This window comes from Lathyrus oleraceus, chromosome 7 (assembly GCF_024323335.1).
Source record: "Lathyrus oleraceus cultivar Zhongwan6 chromosome 7, CAAS_Psat_ZW6_1.0, whole genome shotgun sequence".
NCBI lineage: Eukaryota > Viridiplantae > Streptophyta > Magnoliopsida > Fabales > Fabaceae > Lathyrus > Lathyrus oleraceus.
In genome coordinates, this window is record NC_066585.1 from 129668752 (window position 1) to 129684899 (window position 16148).

The following is a 16148-nucleotide window of genomic DNA, read 5'->3' on the forward strand; positions in this document are numbered from 1 at the left end:
CTTTACGCATATGCCATTCTCCTAGGCTAGCTGGGGGATTTGGGATATTCTGGACCATACCGAACTGCAGCTTCACACGATCGGTGTTGTGCATCTCCATAGTTGTGAAATGCACTGATTCTAGAAGGTATATTATCGAATGTCGTAACATGCTTTGTAAGTTTCGTTTGACTGCGTCTTACAAGAAGAAAAATGACTCTTGGGAGATCGCTTCAATAGACCCACCGCACAGTTGCGTTGCAACTAACGTTGAACAAGATCACCGTAAACTGAGCATAACTTTGATATGTCAAGACATTCTGCCATTGGTAAATAAAGACCCATTAGTGAAGGTGAGTATAATTATATCCCATATCCGAACAACATATAATTATACTCCATCTTACAAGAAAGCATGGATTGCGAGGACAAAAGCTGTTGAACAGGTTTTCGGCAACTGGGAGGATTCATTCAAGGAATTGCCACGGTTTTTATGGGCACTAAAAACATATGTCCCAGGAACTGTGGCAATTATGGAGACAGTGCCAACAATGATGCCAGACGGAACCTGTGCTACAGGTAATAGAATATTTCACCGTCTCTTTTGGGCATTTGACCCGTGCATCAAAGGTTTCGCTTTTTGCAAACCTATCTTGCAAATTGATGGCACTTGGTTATACGGAAAATACAAGGGTACTTTGCTCATGGCGGTTGCACAAGACGGTAACAACAATGTCTTTCCCATTGCCTTTGCTCTTGTTGAAGGTGAAACGGCTGGTGGATGGGGTTTCTTTCTTCGACATCTCAGAACGCATGTGGCTCCACAAGTCAATCTATGTTTGATTTCTGATAGACATGCTGCCATTGAGAGTGCCTACAACAACCATGACAACGGATGGCATGATCCTCCTTCTACACATGTCTACTGTATCAGACACATTGCACAAAATTTCATGCGTGCTATGAAAGATAAGAATCTTCGCAAGAAGGTGGTGAATGTTAGGTATGCTTTAACTCAACCGTCATTTCAATATTATCGTGATGAAATTAGACTGTCTAATGAAGACGCAGGGAGATAGATAAATAACATACCAGTAGAGCAGTGGACAAGAGCATTTGACGGTGGTTGTCGATGGGGCCACATGATAACAAACATTGTGGAATGCATGAACGGGGTTTTCAAAGGAATTCGAAATCTGCCGATAACCGCCTTGGTAAGATCAACCTATTATAGGTTGGCTTCTATGTTCGCAACCAGAGGTGAAAGATGGAGTGCAGTGTTAATGTCCGGACAAGTATTCAGTGAGTGTTGCATGAAGGTCATGAAAGAGGAGAACATCAAAGCTACGACACACGCTGTAACAGTCTTTGACCGTCATAGACAAAATTTCAGCGTCCAGGAAACAATGGGCAACAACGAGGGGAAACCAAATTTAGCCTACGCTGTTAGACTACACAGAAGTTGGCGCAATTGTGGAAAATTTCAGGCCTTCCGCATACCTTGCTCCCATGTCATTGTAGCATGCGCTTATACTCGTCAAGACGCTTACAACCATTTATCTGATGTGTACAAGGCCAACACCATTATGAATGTATATAGTCAAAGCTTTTCAGTACTACCAATGGAGGATTACTGGCCTCCATATGAAGGAGATATTGTTTGGCACAATGAAGAGATGCGTAGAAAGAAGAAAGGAAGGCCAAACAGCACACGTATCAGAACAGAGATGGATTCCACAAATAAAATGATAAGATTATGTAGTATTTGTCGTCAACCAGGACACAACAAAAACAACTGTCCCAATCAAGGAGCATCATCTAGATCTTAAGCTTTCGGTAACATTGTATTTCTGTAAAAATCAATCATTATATATCATTAAGTTCTTGTTACAACGAGTTTCATAACAAACATCAGTACAAAACATCTTAAAACATAAATAATTCTAACTGATTGCAACAATCAAATTAATGTCGTCTCGACCGAACATCATTTCCCCAGCATCCTTATCAGTCTTCATTCGCACCCAACCAAAGATACTGTCAAGTCTCTCAATACTTCTGATTTTTCCCCTTCTGGTATTTTCCCGTCTAACCATCGAACCAGCTCCCTCTTCAGTTGATCGGACGTGGTGATGTTCCAAAACAGCATCAGCATTTGAGGTTTGTCTCTCGCATAAATCACCTTACCGTATCGGCGACGAACACCAAACATGATAGCCAAATGATTATATGAGCTGTGGAACAATTGGTCACACAACGCATCTATTTATAATACAAAAAAGGCATTTTATGAGGGAGTCGCCAATTGAATTGGCGATTCCACTTAAAACCTACACATAGGCACCTGCCCTAGCCAATCCAATTGGCGCCTCCATTCAAGTTTTAAGAAGAGTCGCCATATGAACAACTTTCATGTTCATCAAAAATCCATTTGAAACTTGGAAGCTCATCATTCATTTCAAAACATTATAGGTCATTTTGACAGAAACCCTAATTTTGGGTCAACTTCACAAGGATCTAACTCACTCATTTTTAATTATTTTGAGGTGGGACCAAGTGCATTGGAAAATTTGAGATGTCTACTTCAATTTTTATGTTGGACAAAATTTCATAACTCTAAAAGAAACACATTCTATAATACAAAACATTATAGGTTAGATAACAGTTGAAAAACTCAGAAGTCCAACTTCAACTGCCCATAACTTTCTCATAAAAAATCCAAATGATGCAAAATTTATGTCCAAATTCATTGTCTTGAAAAGATCTACAACGTTCATGTTAGAAGTTTTGTCATTTGAGGCTTTTTTAAGGGAGTCGCCAATTGAATTGGCGTCTCCTCTTAAAAATTACACATAGGCGCCAATTGGATTGGCTAGGGCACCTGCCCTAGCCAATCCAATTGGCGCCTCCTTGCAAGTTTTAAGAGGAGTCGCCAATTCAATTGACGCCTCCTCCTAAAAGTGGGATAGATTGGGAATTTCGCTGAAAACTGGAGTATTTTGGGAATTTTTTCGAAAAACTGGGTTATCTCGGTAAAAAAACCTCGTTTTTTATCTACAAGGGTGTGTTTGTTTTACAAATCAAAATTGCAATCTTAGAAATGTCATTCTTAAAAATGATAATGCCATTTGTTTGGTAAGTTATTAAGGTTTCTAGCAATATTTTTGAATTTTATTTTATTTATAATTTTGAAATTTTAAAAATATTAAAATATTTGTGAAAATAATATAGAAGTGGATAGTTATAGTTGATTATATTTTATTTTGATAAGAATATAAGATTCTCACCTTTTAACATGACAATAAATATTTAAAATTTTATGAATAAATATAATTTTTAGAATAAAATATACATACAAATAATTTATTAAAATTTGAAACAAATATAGGATTCTCGACCTCAGATATCCATAAATACAATTTGAATCAATCAAACAAATATCTCTTAAATTTTTTATTTTCAATTTCAATAATTTATATGTTTGAATCTCCACCTTATTTTTTGGGTTTCTTTAATCTCCTATTTCAATATTTTTTTTATATATTTTGGCCTCCACCCTAAATTCTATGTTATATAGATAAATTTAATACGATAATAGCTCCGTTATCAAGCTATGCAAAAAATCTGTCATGTATGAAAAGAGCAAGTCTATAGATATAAGGTTTCATTTTCCAATGAACCTAAGCAAAGAAGTTAAAGTTGAATTGATGTTTTATGCATCACAAGATCAGCTAGCAGAAATTATGACAAAGTTTCTAAAACTTAAGTTGTTTGCGAAGTTCAATAAATTATCTGAGATTTGCAAAATTTTCAAGATAGTTAATTTTAGTTTTGATGTTTTGATTTATTTTTTTAGTTGAAAACCAATTGTTTGGACAATTTGGTTTAAAAGATGGTTGTTAGTTGTTAGTTTTGTTAGAGTAGTTGAAAATCAATAAAGTTTGTTATAACTGATTTTCCAGTTAAAAATTTCTTGCGTGTAAGTTATATACAAGTGCATTTGACTTTTGAAATAAAATCGAAAGTTATAATATAGTTTGTCGTCTTGACAAAGACATCCATCTATTTATTTTAAGTTTATCTTCTCTTAACAAGAATTTTCTATAAGATCAATCACATGTCTTGAAGAACCTTCTATAAATTGAATACAACTGTATTTGTGTTGTTTGTCGTAGTTAATAGTTTATTTATATATCTTTGATAGTACTACGAAATATTTTAAAGAAAACGACCTGATATATAATGAGAAAAAAATATTACAAAATCCAAGATATATTATACACCCAAAACAAAAACGTTACATATAAATGCAAAATTTAGAAAATATAACAATCTCGAAACAATTTCTCAAGGGGCTGATTTCCTATGACCACCATCAGCAACATTAATCTGTCTCTGAGAAGAAACATCTGCACCAGAAATAGTAGGTGCCTCAGTTGCACCAGGTCCACGCCCTTCCTTTGGTTGTTGATGACCATGAGTACCGTAACCTTGATTTTTATAATCTTCCAAATCCTTGTAATTCAAGTAAGGACTATGCTCAATTGCAAGCCCTTCAATGGTTCCCTTACCTGAATCACTAGTTCCCTTTGTGTCTTCCCTCATACTTTGCTTCTCCATTTTCTCTCTTTCTTGGCTTACAAGTTACAATCACCTCTCTTGTCCTATCCTTTGATATATAGAACAAGACAAACATTATTGTCCAATTGTTGTGTGTTTGGTTCTGTGTTACACACGTGGTGATTAAGGAGTGTTTTATAGACATGTGTTTTATTGAGCTTACCTTACTTTTAGGCCTTTTAATTTTATTTTTGTTTCCATTGGTATCATGGTCAAATTAACGTCAACCTCATAAATGTATAAGAAATGTTTGTGTTCTCATGATTGTAGCAAGAGCTTCCAACTATTAAACAAAACTAAACACTCAATTAAATTAAATCAAATCAAAAAATATAACACATCAACAACACCAACAATATACTAACATAAATTTAAAACATTAATTAAACACAAACAAGATCATAAAAGAGATATATTAATTTATTTGCACGTCATAATTTTATCAAATATCTTAAAACAAATCAAATTTAAATATTAAGAACATAATTAAATATTAAGAATATGATTCTCAAACCTTCGTTGTTTTAAAGTTGTATGACTGATGATTATATTCAATATCGATTACTCTTTTAGTGTCTTGATCGAGTTGATTATTCATATCAAACAGCGTAAAATCGAGATTGATTATAAACAAATGGGAGAAGTTATTTTTTTTAGTAAATTGAAGTTATATTAGATTTTTTTTAAGTAATAAATTAAAGTTAGTTAGAGTTCAATAATCTAAAAGTATTTAAAAATGAGTTTTAACAAAAATGTTTGAAGATGAATAAAATATAATACAAAAGATAATAAGTAAAGATGTTGAAAACTAGGAGAGATAAGTGTAAGAAAGATCAAGACATGTTTTTTCGGATTCGGAAAAAACCAATGATGTCTACATTGAGTCCTAAGAAGAGCATCTTGAGATTTTATTATAGCCAAACATTTAACACATGTTAAGATTTTAACATTTACAACTTACAAACAATCTTTGAACAAGAGTCTCAATTTGAGAAATATCACCTCTCTTAATTTACAATGAAACAATGAAATCATACACAAAATATGATAAAAAAAGATTACATCACTAATGTAGATAAAAATTGAAACTTAGAAGGTTACAATACTAACCATATAGTAGAAAGGCTCTAAGAAATTAAATATATTATTGTGAAATTTAAAGGTTCAATTACATAATGTAGATAAAACAAATTCAAACTTAAAAGGTTAAAATACTAACTATATAGTAGAAAGGCTATAAGGAATTAAATATATTATTGTGAAATTTAAAGGTTCAATTAGATAAAAAAAATTGATGTGTGAGAACAATGATAATTAAAATAAATAGTTTTCAATAAAAATAATTTTCTATGCAATAGGACATTGATTTAATTTGGTAGAAGAGATAAAAATACAAAAAAAATACAATAATTTGTTTATCCATTTCGATCAAACGATATATTCTAAGGTAGACAGCAACTTTCCAATTCACTATATTTCTAAGAGTTGTTATAAAAAATTACATATGAGTTACAAAAAATAGTCACCCAAGTTTAAAAAAAACATATTTTCTACACCAAGCATTTCTCAATCAAACTCTTAATATATAAATCACACAAATCCAAATCCAGGATGTTTAAAAGTATTTTTCCATCACATTAGATATCTCCAAGAGTTTCCCAAATTTTAAGAACACGCTCTTAGAAATTTACCCTTGACTCTCTAAGATTATCAATAGGATTCCTAAACCATTATGTTTGTCTTCAGCCATAAAGTTTTAAAATTTGTGAAGACAACAATGATGGAGATACGTATTTATAATTGTTGAAATCCAACATATACTTAACGAACCAAAAGCTCAACTCATTAACAAATTGATCCACAAACCGAAACAACCAAGCTCGATACATGAAAACTTCTTGATCGAATCTGATACCTGATAGATGATCGCGACTTAGTGAGTCTATCAAAATATCTAACTGCAAGTGCACCATTTTATCGCGTAATTTTAAAAGATAGTGAATCCACAGGGACCAATAATCAAACTTATCACTATCTATTGATGCTATGTAAATCTAAGGCTTATGAAAATCTGATTTCAGGGGAAATTAAAACTAAAATTAGAATAAACTTTAGAAAATATATCAGAAAGGAGAGATCAGAATGTGGATCTCGATGTACCTTGGGGACTCAATAATCTATTGGCGTGTGTTAATGTATTAAATCACTTTTCAGTAGAAAAATATTAATTTAAAAACCTTTATCTCACACTCTCGTATTGTTGACTCTAGCTATACTTCTAGACCATATGTTTGTTGTCACTAACCCATTTGAATCAGGAAATACTTTTTGTAAATCAGTAAGTTCTAATTAATCCTAAAGCACTCTCGCTGTGTTTAGGATAAATGTCCAAGTTTTACTATCAGGTTCAAGCCTCACACTCTCGTGGTATTGAATCGAAACCTTATTGCCTTCACTCTCGTGCAAAACTTTTCAGACTTAAAATTAAAAATCAAAACCATAAAAATAATTTATAAAAAAGTTTACGCCAACTTATTATCGAGTCCCGTTAGAACGACGTTCCTCAGATATCAGGCTCTAGGAATTTAGCCGGATATGGATGCAGAAATAAATAAGCATTTATAGGTTTTTAAACTAAACAAAGACATAGTAAACGGTTTAAAATAATTCAAAGCAATGGTTGCAGATGAATTCAAAGGAGAGCAATAACAATAATGGCAGAATTTATAAAGCGAATTGTAAATGGCAGAAAGTAAACATTGCAAAATTATAAATGGCTGAAAATAAAGGCTTGCAATAACTTAAATGAACTTGAAAATAAATTGGAAAGTAAAATTGAAATGAATAAATTCGAATGATGGCAATATTGTTTGATCCAAGTGTTATACAATAAATGTCTAAAAACACAAAGGTGTAGTAGTTCCTCGATGTGAGAAAACTACTACTTTACAAAAGTGATTTCTGCTTAAAACTAAAACTCTATAAACATTATACCCGACTTCGACCCACAAAACTTCCACCCTTGAAAAGTACTTGTCCTTTGCAATATAGAATGATACAATGCCAAAAAAGGAGGCCAATAGAGTGGAAATCGTGGGAGAAAATATAGGAAGAGTGGGGATGAACCAAGTTAATAACTGTTGTTGTTTTTCAGGTTTCGAACTGCATGCCATTTGCCATGCAGTGTGGTGGTCACCACCAGTGTAATATTGAAGACCGTGGTTGGTTGACAAGGTGTAGAGGGCGCCATGATCCTTTGACTCCATATTTTCACTCTTTGTTGAATCATTCATGGGTCCCCTGCCATCCTAGTCACGGCAAGTATCATTGGGAACGCCATGGAGGTCTCCGCAAGTGTATTTTCGCCTATTTTCTCTGTTTTTCTCCGTTTTTGTTCGATTTTTTCTTATATCGACTCCTACCTGCAAAGCACCTAAAGCAAGCACAAAGTACCAACATAACACTATAAAATGTAAAAAGTGACATTAAAACGTGTGCAAATCGAGTCAAAATACACTATATGTTTTAGTGTTATTAAACTCCCACACACTTAAATCTTTTCTTGTCATCAAGCAAACAGCTACACACATGAATGAGGTTTGAAAAACTTGCAACAGATAACACAAAGACTCGTGAAAAACAATGCATACAGATACTCATTCTAGGCTAGAAACTCCACTATGGCAAATATTATTTCGATAGGTACTTGCTTACACACTAAGGATATTGTAGGAACACAATTCCGCAATTATGCGGTCATAAGCCTACATCCTATACAAACCAATATGAGTCATGTCATTATGCATAAGCCTAACTTTACACATCCCCTTGTTGTCCTATTTCGTTCTAGTGCAATCACATTAAACACGTTATCCTTACATACTCATAGTAGGATAACCTGTTAGTGACTATGATCTCATCATCATTTTTTTCTTTTTCCTGCACATTAGCTTAAGTATCAACAAATAAAAGAATTTGCACCATTGGGCTAAGTGATCGGGTGAGGATCACCTAACTTAGAAGGGACATTCCTTTTTTTATTCATTTTTCTTAACTTTGTCTTTAAGCTTGAGATCATTCACTTATTTGCATCGGCTTCCTATATAGTATGTGTTTAGGATGGTGTTAACTACTAAATAAAATACTTAAGGACTACAAAAGGGTGAGAACTTAAGGTTATGGCATAACAAGTACTCAAACTGATCTCCATAATCAGGAAGCTTAAGTTATTTGAATGATATCGATCTTGTGGATTTTTCCCAAGACTCCACAATCTAACCTCAATTTCACCTATAGCCTAAAACTTTCAAAAGATGCAATGAAGTTTAAAATAAAAAAAATCGTTGTGGCTCAAGAAAACGGGAAAATCAATAAACAACTTAAACCATGCATAAAGACTCGACAACACATGCAACGACTCGACTAACAATTAAACTAGAAATCCTAATCAACATGAAATAAATAACAGAGAGATAAATCTAACTAGAAAGCGATAAAATGAAAGCTAGTAAAGTTCCTCCTCCACACTTAAACCAAACATTATCCTCAATGTTTCGATGAAAGTGAGAATACAAAAAGGAATGAAGAACCTGAAATGAGTGACTCAGCGGCGGCCATAACCTCAGTTCCAACTGTGCCTTCCACAACCATGAAGTTAGGCATGTGAAACTCCCACATGATGCAAATACTGCGACATATTATTCACTCCCACCTGTAGGGATGTCATCTGCTCGTTCAGATCATCCATGTTAAATTCAGTCCTTTCTACATAATTGTGCTACTGGGCCTGGATCGCCTGAATATGTGTCATCGTGTCTAGCTATTGCTACTGCATAGCTTAGAACATGGTGTCACGCTCTACCTCAATATCATTCTGGCGTCGGAGCTCCTGGAGAGCTTCATTGAGGGTCGTCCGGATAGCAACATAGTTATACTCTTATGGGGCTTGCTGCCTGGATGCCTACTGCATTTGATGCATATACTGCATCATCTCTGTCTATTGTTGCTGCATGGCATGTATCACGTTATTCCTTTCAACATCTATAGTGTTCCAAGCATGCAACTCACTAAGTATGTCTTCATGTGTGGCGTGCGTAGCTCTGAAGGAAGTATCTACAAAATGGTTAGAAAAATGTGTGGTGTGTGCAAGTGAAATAGGTATATGCGGGGAGTGGGGCGGTGTAAGCTAGTGTACAAGAGAGGCTCGCTCTCTTTGATCAAACTCATCATTAGTGGCACCATCGGTGAAGACATTCTCAAGAATGTCCATGGGCACTGGTCCGTCATCAGCACCGACATTCAGGTTATAAATCCCATTTGCCCTCACTCGCACATCAATGCATTTTGGGCAAGGTAAAACAATACTAGGCATCTCCCTATTGCCTATCATCAGTGGATACCTCTCATCCCTCATGTTCTTAATTAACTGCATATGGCGACATACACCAAATATCAAGGGAGAGCACGAGTAGAGGGTCAATCGTAGCAAGCTCCCTGTGTAAGCCTAGGGCGTGAGCTATGGAGATAATGAGTCCTCCAAAGGAAATATACCCCTTCTTAGCGGTGCAAACCTCTTGCATGTGGGCCAATAGAAACGGGGCTGAATTAATTTGTGTGCGCTAAAAAACAGAGTGTATGTAAAATAACTCCTTAGCATTAATTCTACTTTTATTTTCCCTGCCAAAAATGGTGTGCGCCAACGTTTGACGAAAATAGCGTATGGTCGGGTTATGGATTTGTGTCGCGTTATTGCCCTCAAAACTATCAACCCGGTTTTTGGTTAGTTGTTCCCAGAATTGACCAACTTCCCGTGGCCAATCAGTATCTAGGGGTGTTTCACAAATAACACCTCTCTATGAGGAAACTGCTGCAAGTCATCCATTTGATCAAGGTTATACTCATATTCCTTATTAAACATGCGGAATTTAATAATGCATACTGTGTTGGCAGTCCGACTTTGTGTACTGTATGCTAAAGAGTTAAGAAACTCTAAGGTTAAACTAACATAAGTGGGATCTCTGTATGCATAAAAATGTGTCAAACTTAATCTATCTAGCATCGAATATACATTGTCATAGAATCCTAGACTATGTAGATAAGACTCATCTACATACCTTGTCAGATCAATGTCACGGTTCAACAAAGCTTCGTAGTGCTTTTGCTGCTTCCGACTGTCTTTGTCTTCCCGAAAGATTACTCCATTGAAATCATCATTTCCTCCTTGATCCATTGTTAGATTTGTAAATAAGGTATGGTGAAGAGAAAAATATGTAAGAGTGAGAGTGGTGAAAATGGTGATGGTAGGTGTTGGTTTAAATAGTAATGAGAGTGGAAGGGGGGAAAGTGAAGAAATAATGAGGGGTTTTTGCGAATATGTAGGAATTGAATGTGCTAGATGAAATGGGTTAATTGTGAAGTGAATGGGGTAGTTGGAAATTAGAGGATGAAGTGGAAAAGGCAAAAATTGTGTTTAAAACTGATTTTCTCATATCAAGAGTTCGTGGCGACCAACATAGGGTGTGTGGCGAACGCCACGCTTTATAAATTTGGATTCTCTGGATTTTATGTCTGTGGCAAACTACATAATGGGTGTGGTGACCACCATGCCCTCTATTGCGTTTTGACTTGCTCTTTTGGGCTTTTGGACTATTTTTTGCATGCATCATTGTTAGTGGTGCAGAATTTTATTTTGAATAATAATGGATGTTAACAATAATTGAAATGTATATAAAAATTTTGTTGGTTGCCTCCCACGCAATGCCTTGTTTTACATTGATAGCTCGATGGCTCAGGAGTGTAAGTACTCATGGTGGTTCTTCCGAGGATGAATCACCGATCAAACTTTGAATTGAAGGTGAGAAAAACAAGAAAGGGGGGGTTTGAATTGTTTGAAAAATAAGCGCTTTTGCAAAATGAAATCACACAATGATTTTATACTGGTTCGCTTATAACACAAAGCTACTCCAGTCCACCCGGCCAAGGTGATTTCGCCTTCAACAAGGACTTAATCCACTAATCTTGAAAGATTACAAACAACCCCTAAGAGAGAAGAAAATCTCTTAGTCCTCTCAAGTCTACAGACTACAAAGAGTCACTTGAGGAAATCAAATAAAAATTAGATACAAGATGTGTAATCTAGAGTGCTTCTAAGAAAGCAAATATTACAAACTTGAGAACAAATTTTTCACTTGATAAGCAAAAGCTTAGTGAAAATCTTTGAAGAACAAAGATGTTTTTCTTGAGCGTGATATGATTTCAGTATAGTTTTGGCTAGTGATTTCTTGTTTACTGAATGAGATTTCTTCTCTATTTATAGGAGTTGAAGTAGAGTTGAAGTAGCGTTGAATCTGTTGGATATTGAGATGTAGTTACGCCATTCCATTAATAGCTTCTGCAGTAGACTTTTTCTCTTAGAAGTGACTACTTACCACAATTAGTATCTTCTCTCTTGGAAGTGGAGATTAACGTCTCTTTCTAATTGAGGAAATCCATTTGCAGAACTTTAACTTGGCTTAAACGTTACTTCATCATGATTAACAATTCTGATTAGAGTCTTCGTGTATCTGGAGAATCTTGCTTCTGATGTTATTTCTTGAAAGTTCAGATGGCGCTGATAACTTCCAGAGTTTACAGAAGGCATTAATTCAGAGTCAGAGCTTCTAGACTTTACTTCATGTTCAGATGCTTCTGATACTTGCAGTTTTGTCCAGAGTCAGAGCTTCTTGAAACGAGATTCCACTTTAGATGCTTCTGATACTTGAGATTTTGCATCTGATCTTGTATTGCATCTGATGACATCATCAGATTTATTTCTTCTTTCTATAGAACCCTGCACACTTAGAAACTTTTCGTTAGGGTGCCATTTTTGGTTTCATCCTTTGTTATCATCAAAATCATGGAATCTGTTGTAGAACAATTTTTGTTCTTACAATCTCCCCCTTTTTGATGATGACAAAACAAATAAAATTATCAGATGAAACATGAAAAATATTAGATCAGATAGACAAAAAAGCTCCCCCTGAGTTAGTACTAGGGAGTTCAGAAGTTCTTACCAGAGCTTTTCAAGTAATGAGATTTCTGAAACTTTCTGCAAATTCTTAAATTTAATGTTAGAGTTATTTAATCAGAGCTATTAATTAATCAGAGCTATTTTTATCAGAACTATTTCTATAATTGTTGCAGAATGCTTAAGGTTTTAGACATAATTTTCATCAGAGCTATTTAATAATTTCTCCCCCTTTTTGGCATAATCAAAAAGGCATAAAAAATAAAAAGAATAATAAGGAGAAAAACATTTCATTAAACAGAAGCACAAAGGCACAAAAGCATGCAAAACATCAGATCCAAGAAAATATCAGAGCTAAAAAGAAGACAGAAGCAAAAACACTAGGCAAGCAAACAAAATAAATCCTAAGTGCCTAAGGGTTCGGAGGTTGAGGAAGTCTCTGAAGCAACATGGCAAACATGTTCTGGATGTTTTCATTCAAGGCATCTTGCTTGTCCATCCTGGCACGAAGCTCATTCTGATCTTTCTTGATCTCTTGCTGATCTTGCTTTATCTCTTTCAGAGTGTTAAGAATCAGAGGGATCGCAGAGGAAGACTCCCCCTGAATCAGAGCCTGCTGAGCTTCAGCTTCAGCAGCAGCTTGGGCTTCTGCATCTGCCTGAGCCTTGGCTTCAGCTTCCCTAATCCTTAGAAGTTCTGCTTCCTTTGCCAGTCGTTCTTCTTCTAACCTCTTTGCTTCTTCTTCAGCTTCCCTAGCCAATCTTTCCTCCTCTAATCTTTTGGCCTCAGCTTCTCTGGCCAATCTCTCTTGGAGCCGTTCCTCAGCATCTCTGATGTAGCCATTTCTGACTTGTTCAGAGATACCCTTCAGCCTATAAGACTCAGAGGTCATCCAACTAATGACTCTGTTCCAGTGTGTCCTAACAAATTTAGGATCATCACTAACTTCAGAGTTTTTAGCCAGAGACTTGATCTTCTGGACTGAAGCTTCTGCAACCTGTAAAATGGCCTCCTCAAGGGTAGGTATGGTAAGTTCAGGTTCAGGTTCAGGTGAATGAGGTGGAGAGTTTTAAGGGCTGAGATTTAGAGAGTGAGGTTCAGTGTCTGATTCTGGTTGAGGTTCAGATTCTGCTTGAAATTCAGAATCTGGTTCTGGTTGAAGACTGGGGGATGAAGCATAGAGTGGGTTTAGGTCTAATGGGTCAGAGTCTGGTCCAGGTACAGCGGGAATAATTGGTGGGGTGATATCAGAGGTGATGGGATCAGATGGTTGAGTTTCAGAGGGGAGAGTTGTTGTTTGTTGTGGTGGAAGTGAAGTTTGGAGGGGTGAGGTTACTTCAGATTGTCTTGAGGGTTGTGGAGCGAAATTTTTAGCATAAATTTCAGCTATTGTTGGGGAGTTTGGGTCAGAGTGTTCTTGGTCAGAGGACTCTTGTTCAGAAAACTCTTGGTCAGAAGAAGGGGAAAGGTAAGGAGGTGATTCATATTCAGAGGATGAGGAAGAAGAAGTTTGTTTGTGAGTTTGTATAGGTTGAGAGGGAGGAATGAAGGTTCTAGCAATGTTTAGAACTGGTGTTGGTTGGGAGGTTCTGGTGATTGAGGGTGGTATTTCAGCGGTGGTATATATTGGTTGTGAAGAGAGAGGGTTAGAGGAAGCCATTATAGATGCAGAGGAGACAGGAGGAATAGACTTACCAGAAGAGACATTCAGAGGTGCTGAAGTTTTGCTGTCAGAAGTTTCTCCAAGTCTGGCTTTCTTTGCTCTCCTTGCCTCAGCAGCTATCTGTCTCTCAGAGACACCTCTCTTGTATCTGACAAGATCTTCTACAGAGTCCAGACAGTCTTCAAGGCGGAAATCAGAAACATCAACACCTTCTTCCAGCATACGATGAAGATAGAGGGCAACAGCGTCTCTGGGCTCATCCTTGAAGAACCTGGCAAGGCCATGAGGCATCTTCCTCTGATCCTTCAGAGCTTCCCAGGTCACATCCATAGTGGGCTTGACTCTGATGTCTTTGATGATTCCCATACTCCTCAGGTTTTTGGCATTCAGAGGCTTTCCCACATCAATTGCCAGATCATCCATACATCTGGTCTTCTCCAGAGCATCTACCAGCCCATGCTCAATGAAGATGTCAGAGAGCAATCTACCCAGAGGAATGTAGGATCTGGGCTTCATGTTATTCCTGGTTTCTCTGACGGAATCCCTCAGATATCTGAAGAGGAGAACAGGGAGGTTGATCTGGATACCCTTCTGAATACAGTAAAGGATGCATTTCTGATCAGCATTTATGTAATCTGAAGAGTTGGAGGCTGGACGATGATGGATTGTTCCCAGAATAATCTTCAGCCAAACTCGGAGGTTCTGATGAAGCTCCTTGTTCTTAGAGGGGTTTCCTTCAACATTAGGTTTAAAGATTGTAGGGTTGATGACTTCAGTGATGCGTTTTGACCTTGGAGGAATATTGTAAATCCTTTTACCTCCACTACTTTCCATATTCAACAGAGAGGCAATGGATCCTTCTGTGATCACTATCTTCACTCCCAGAACAAAAGAAACAATGAACTGGTCATCAGCATCTGCACATCTCCAGAACTCCTTCACCAGAAGAGGGTAGATTGGACCATAAAGCCTGTCGAAGTAGTTTTCCCAACCTTGCTTGCGAAGATCTTCAGTAAGATCAACACCGTTTCTTCTCAAGTTCTTAAAATCTACCAGCGATTCACACAGTACATCCAAACCTTCAAAGGGAGTTGAAAGATGAATGTGTTGTTCACGGTCAAGAATGTGAGGTTCTTTGTAAACTGGGGTTGTGGTGACGCTTATAACCGTGGGTGTTTGAGTGTTTGAGGTTTGGGGATTGGAACTGGCTTCCATTTGTTGGGAGAAGTTAAAAACTTCTTGCTCTTGAGGATTCATGAAGAAAATTGATGAAGAAGATGAAGAACTGAAGGAGTTGCAGAGAAAACTTCGAGAGAGGGTTTAGGGTTTAAGTGTGAGTGAGAGTGATAAGTGTGAAAAGTGAGAGAAAGTGTTTATATACTAAGGGTAAAAACACATGCAAAACGACACACATACCAGCGTTAGCACAAAAACCAAAATAGCACGTTTGGGGAAAAATGATTACAGCTCATTAATGAATGTCTAATCCCAACAGTAAGCACACTGCTCGAGGAGATTTCAAGCGTTCTGACCTTTGATTTCTTTTGACAGCTGTCTAGAAGTTCTAGGGTTAGACGCATGTTCCCCACGTGTTGATGTATCTGATCTTCAGGAATACCAAAGGATTTCTGAAGATTTCTAACTCAGATATCTTCTTAACTTGGTAGAAGTATCAGAGTCAGAGGCAGAAGTGTATTTGTTTTTATCAGAGTCTCATTTTACATGTTCAGAGCCAAATTTTACTCAGGGCAATTTTAATGTTCAGATTTTCTAAGATAAAAAGAAATCTATCTTCAGCTAGAGGCTTAGTAAAGATATCTGCCCATTGATGTTCTGTATCAATGAACTTCAGCGTTACTATCCTTTCTGAACATAGTCTCT

At 36.4% G+C, this 16148-nt stretch overlaps 1 protein-coding gene across 1 annotated transcript; it reads right to left on the minus strand.

The window, feature by feature from the left end:
* Positions 1 to 4201: 4201 nt before the first annotated feature.
* LOC127100575 (uncharacterized) lies at positions 4202 to 4605 on the minus strand. Its single transcript, XM_051037802.1, has one exon. It carries the CDS (start codon positions 4597 to 4599, stop codon positions 4327 to 4329), a length of 273 nt encoding a protein of 90 aa, XP_050893759.1. The 5' UTR covers positions 4600 to 4605; the 3' UTR covers positions 4202 to 4326.
* Positions 4606 to 16148: the final 11543 nt, after the last annotated feature.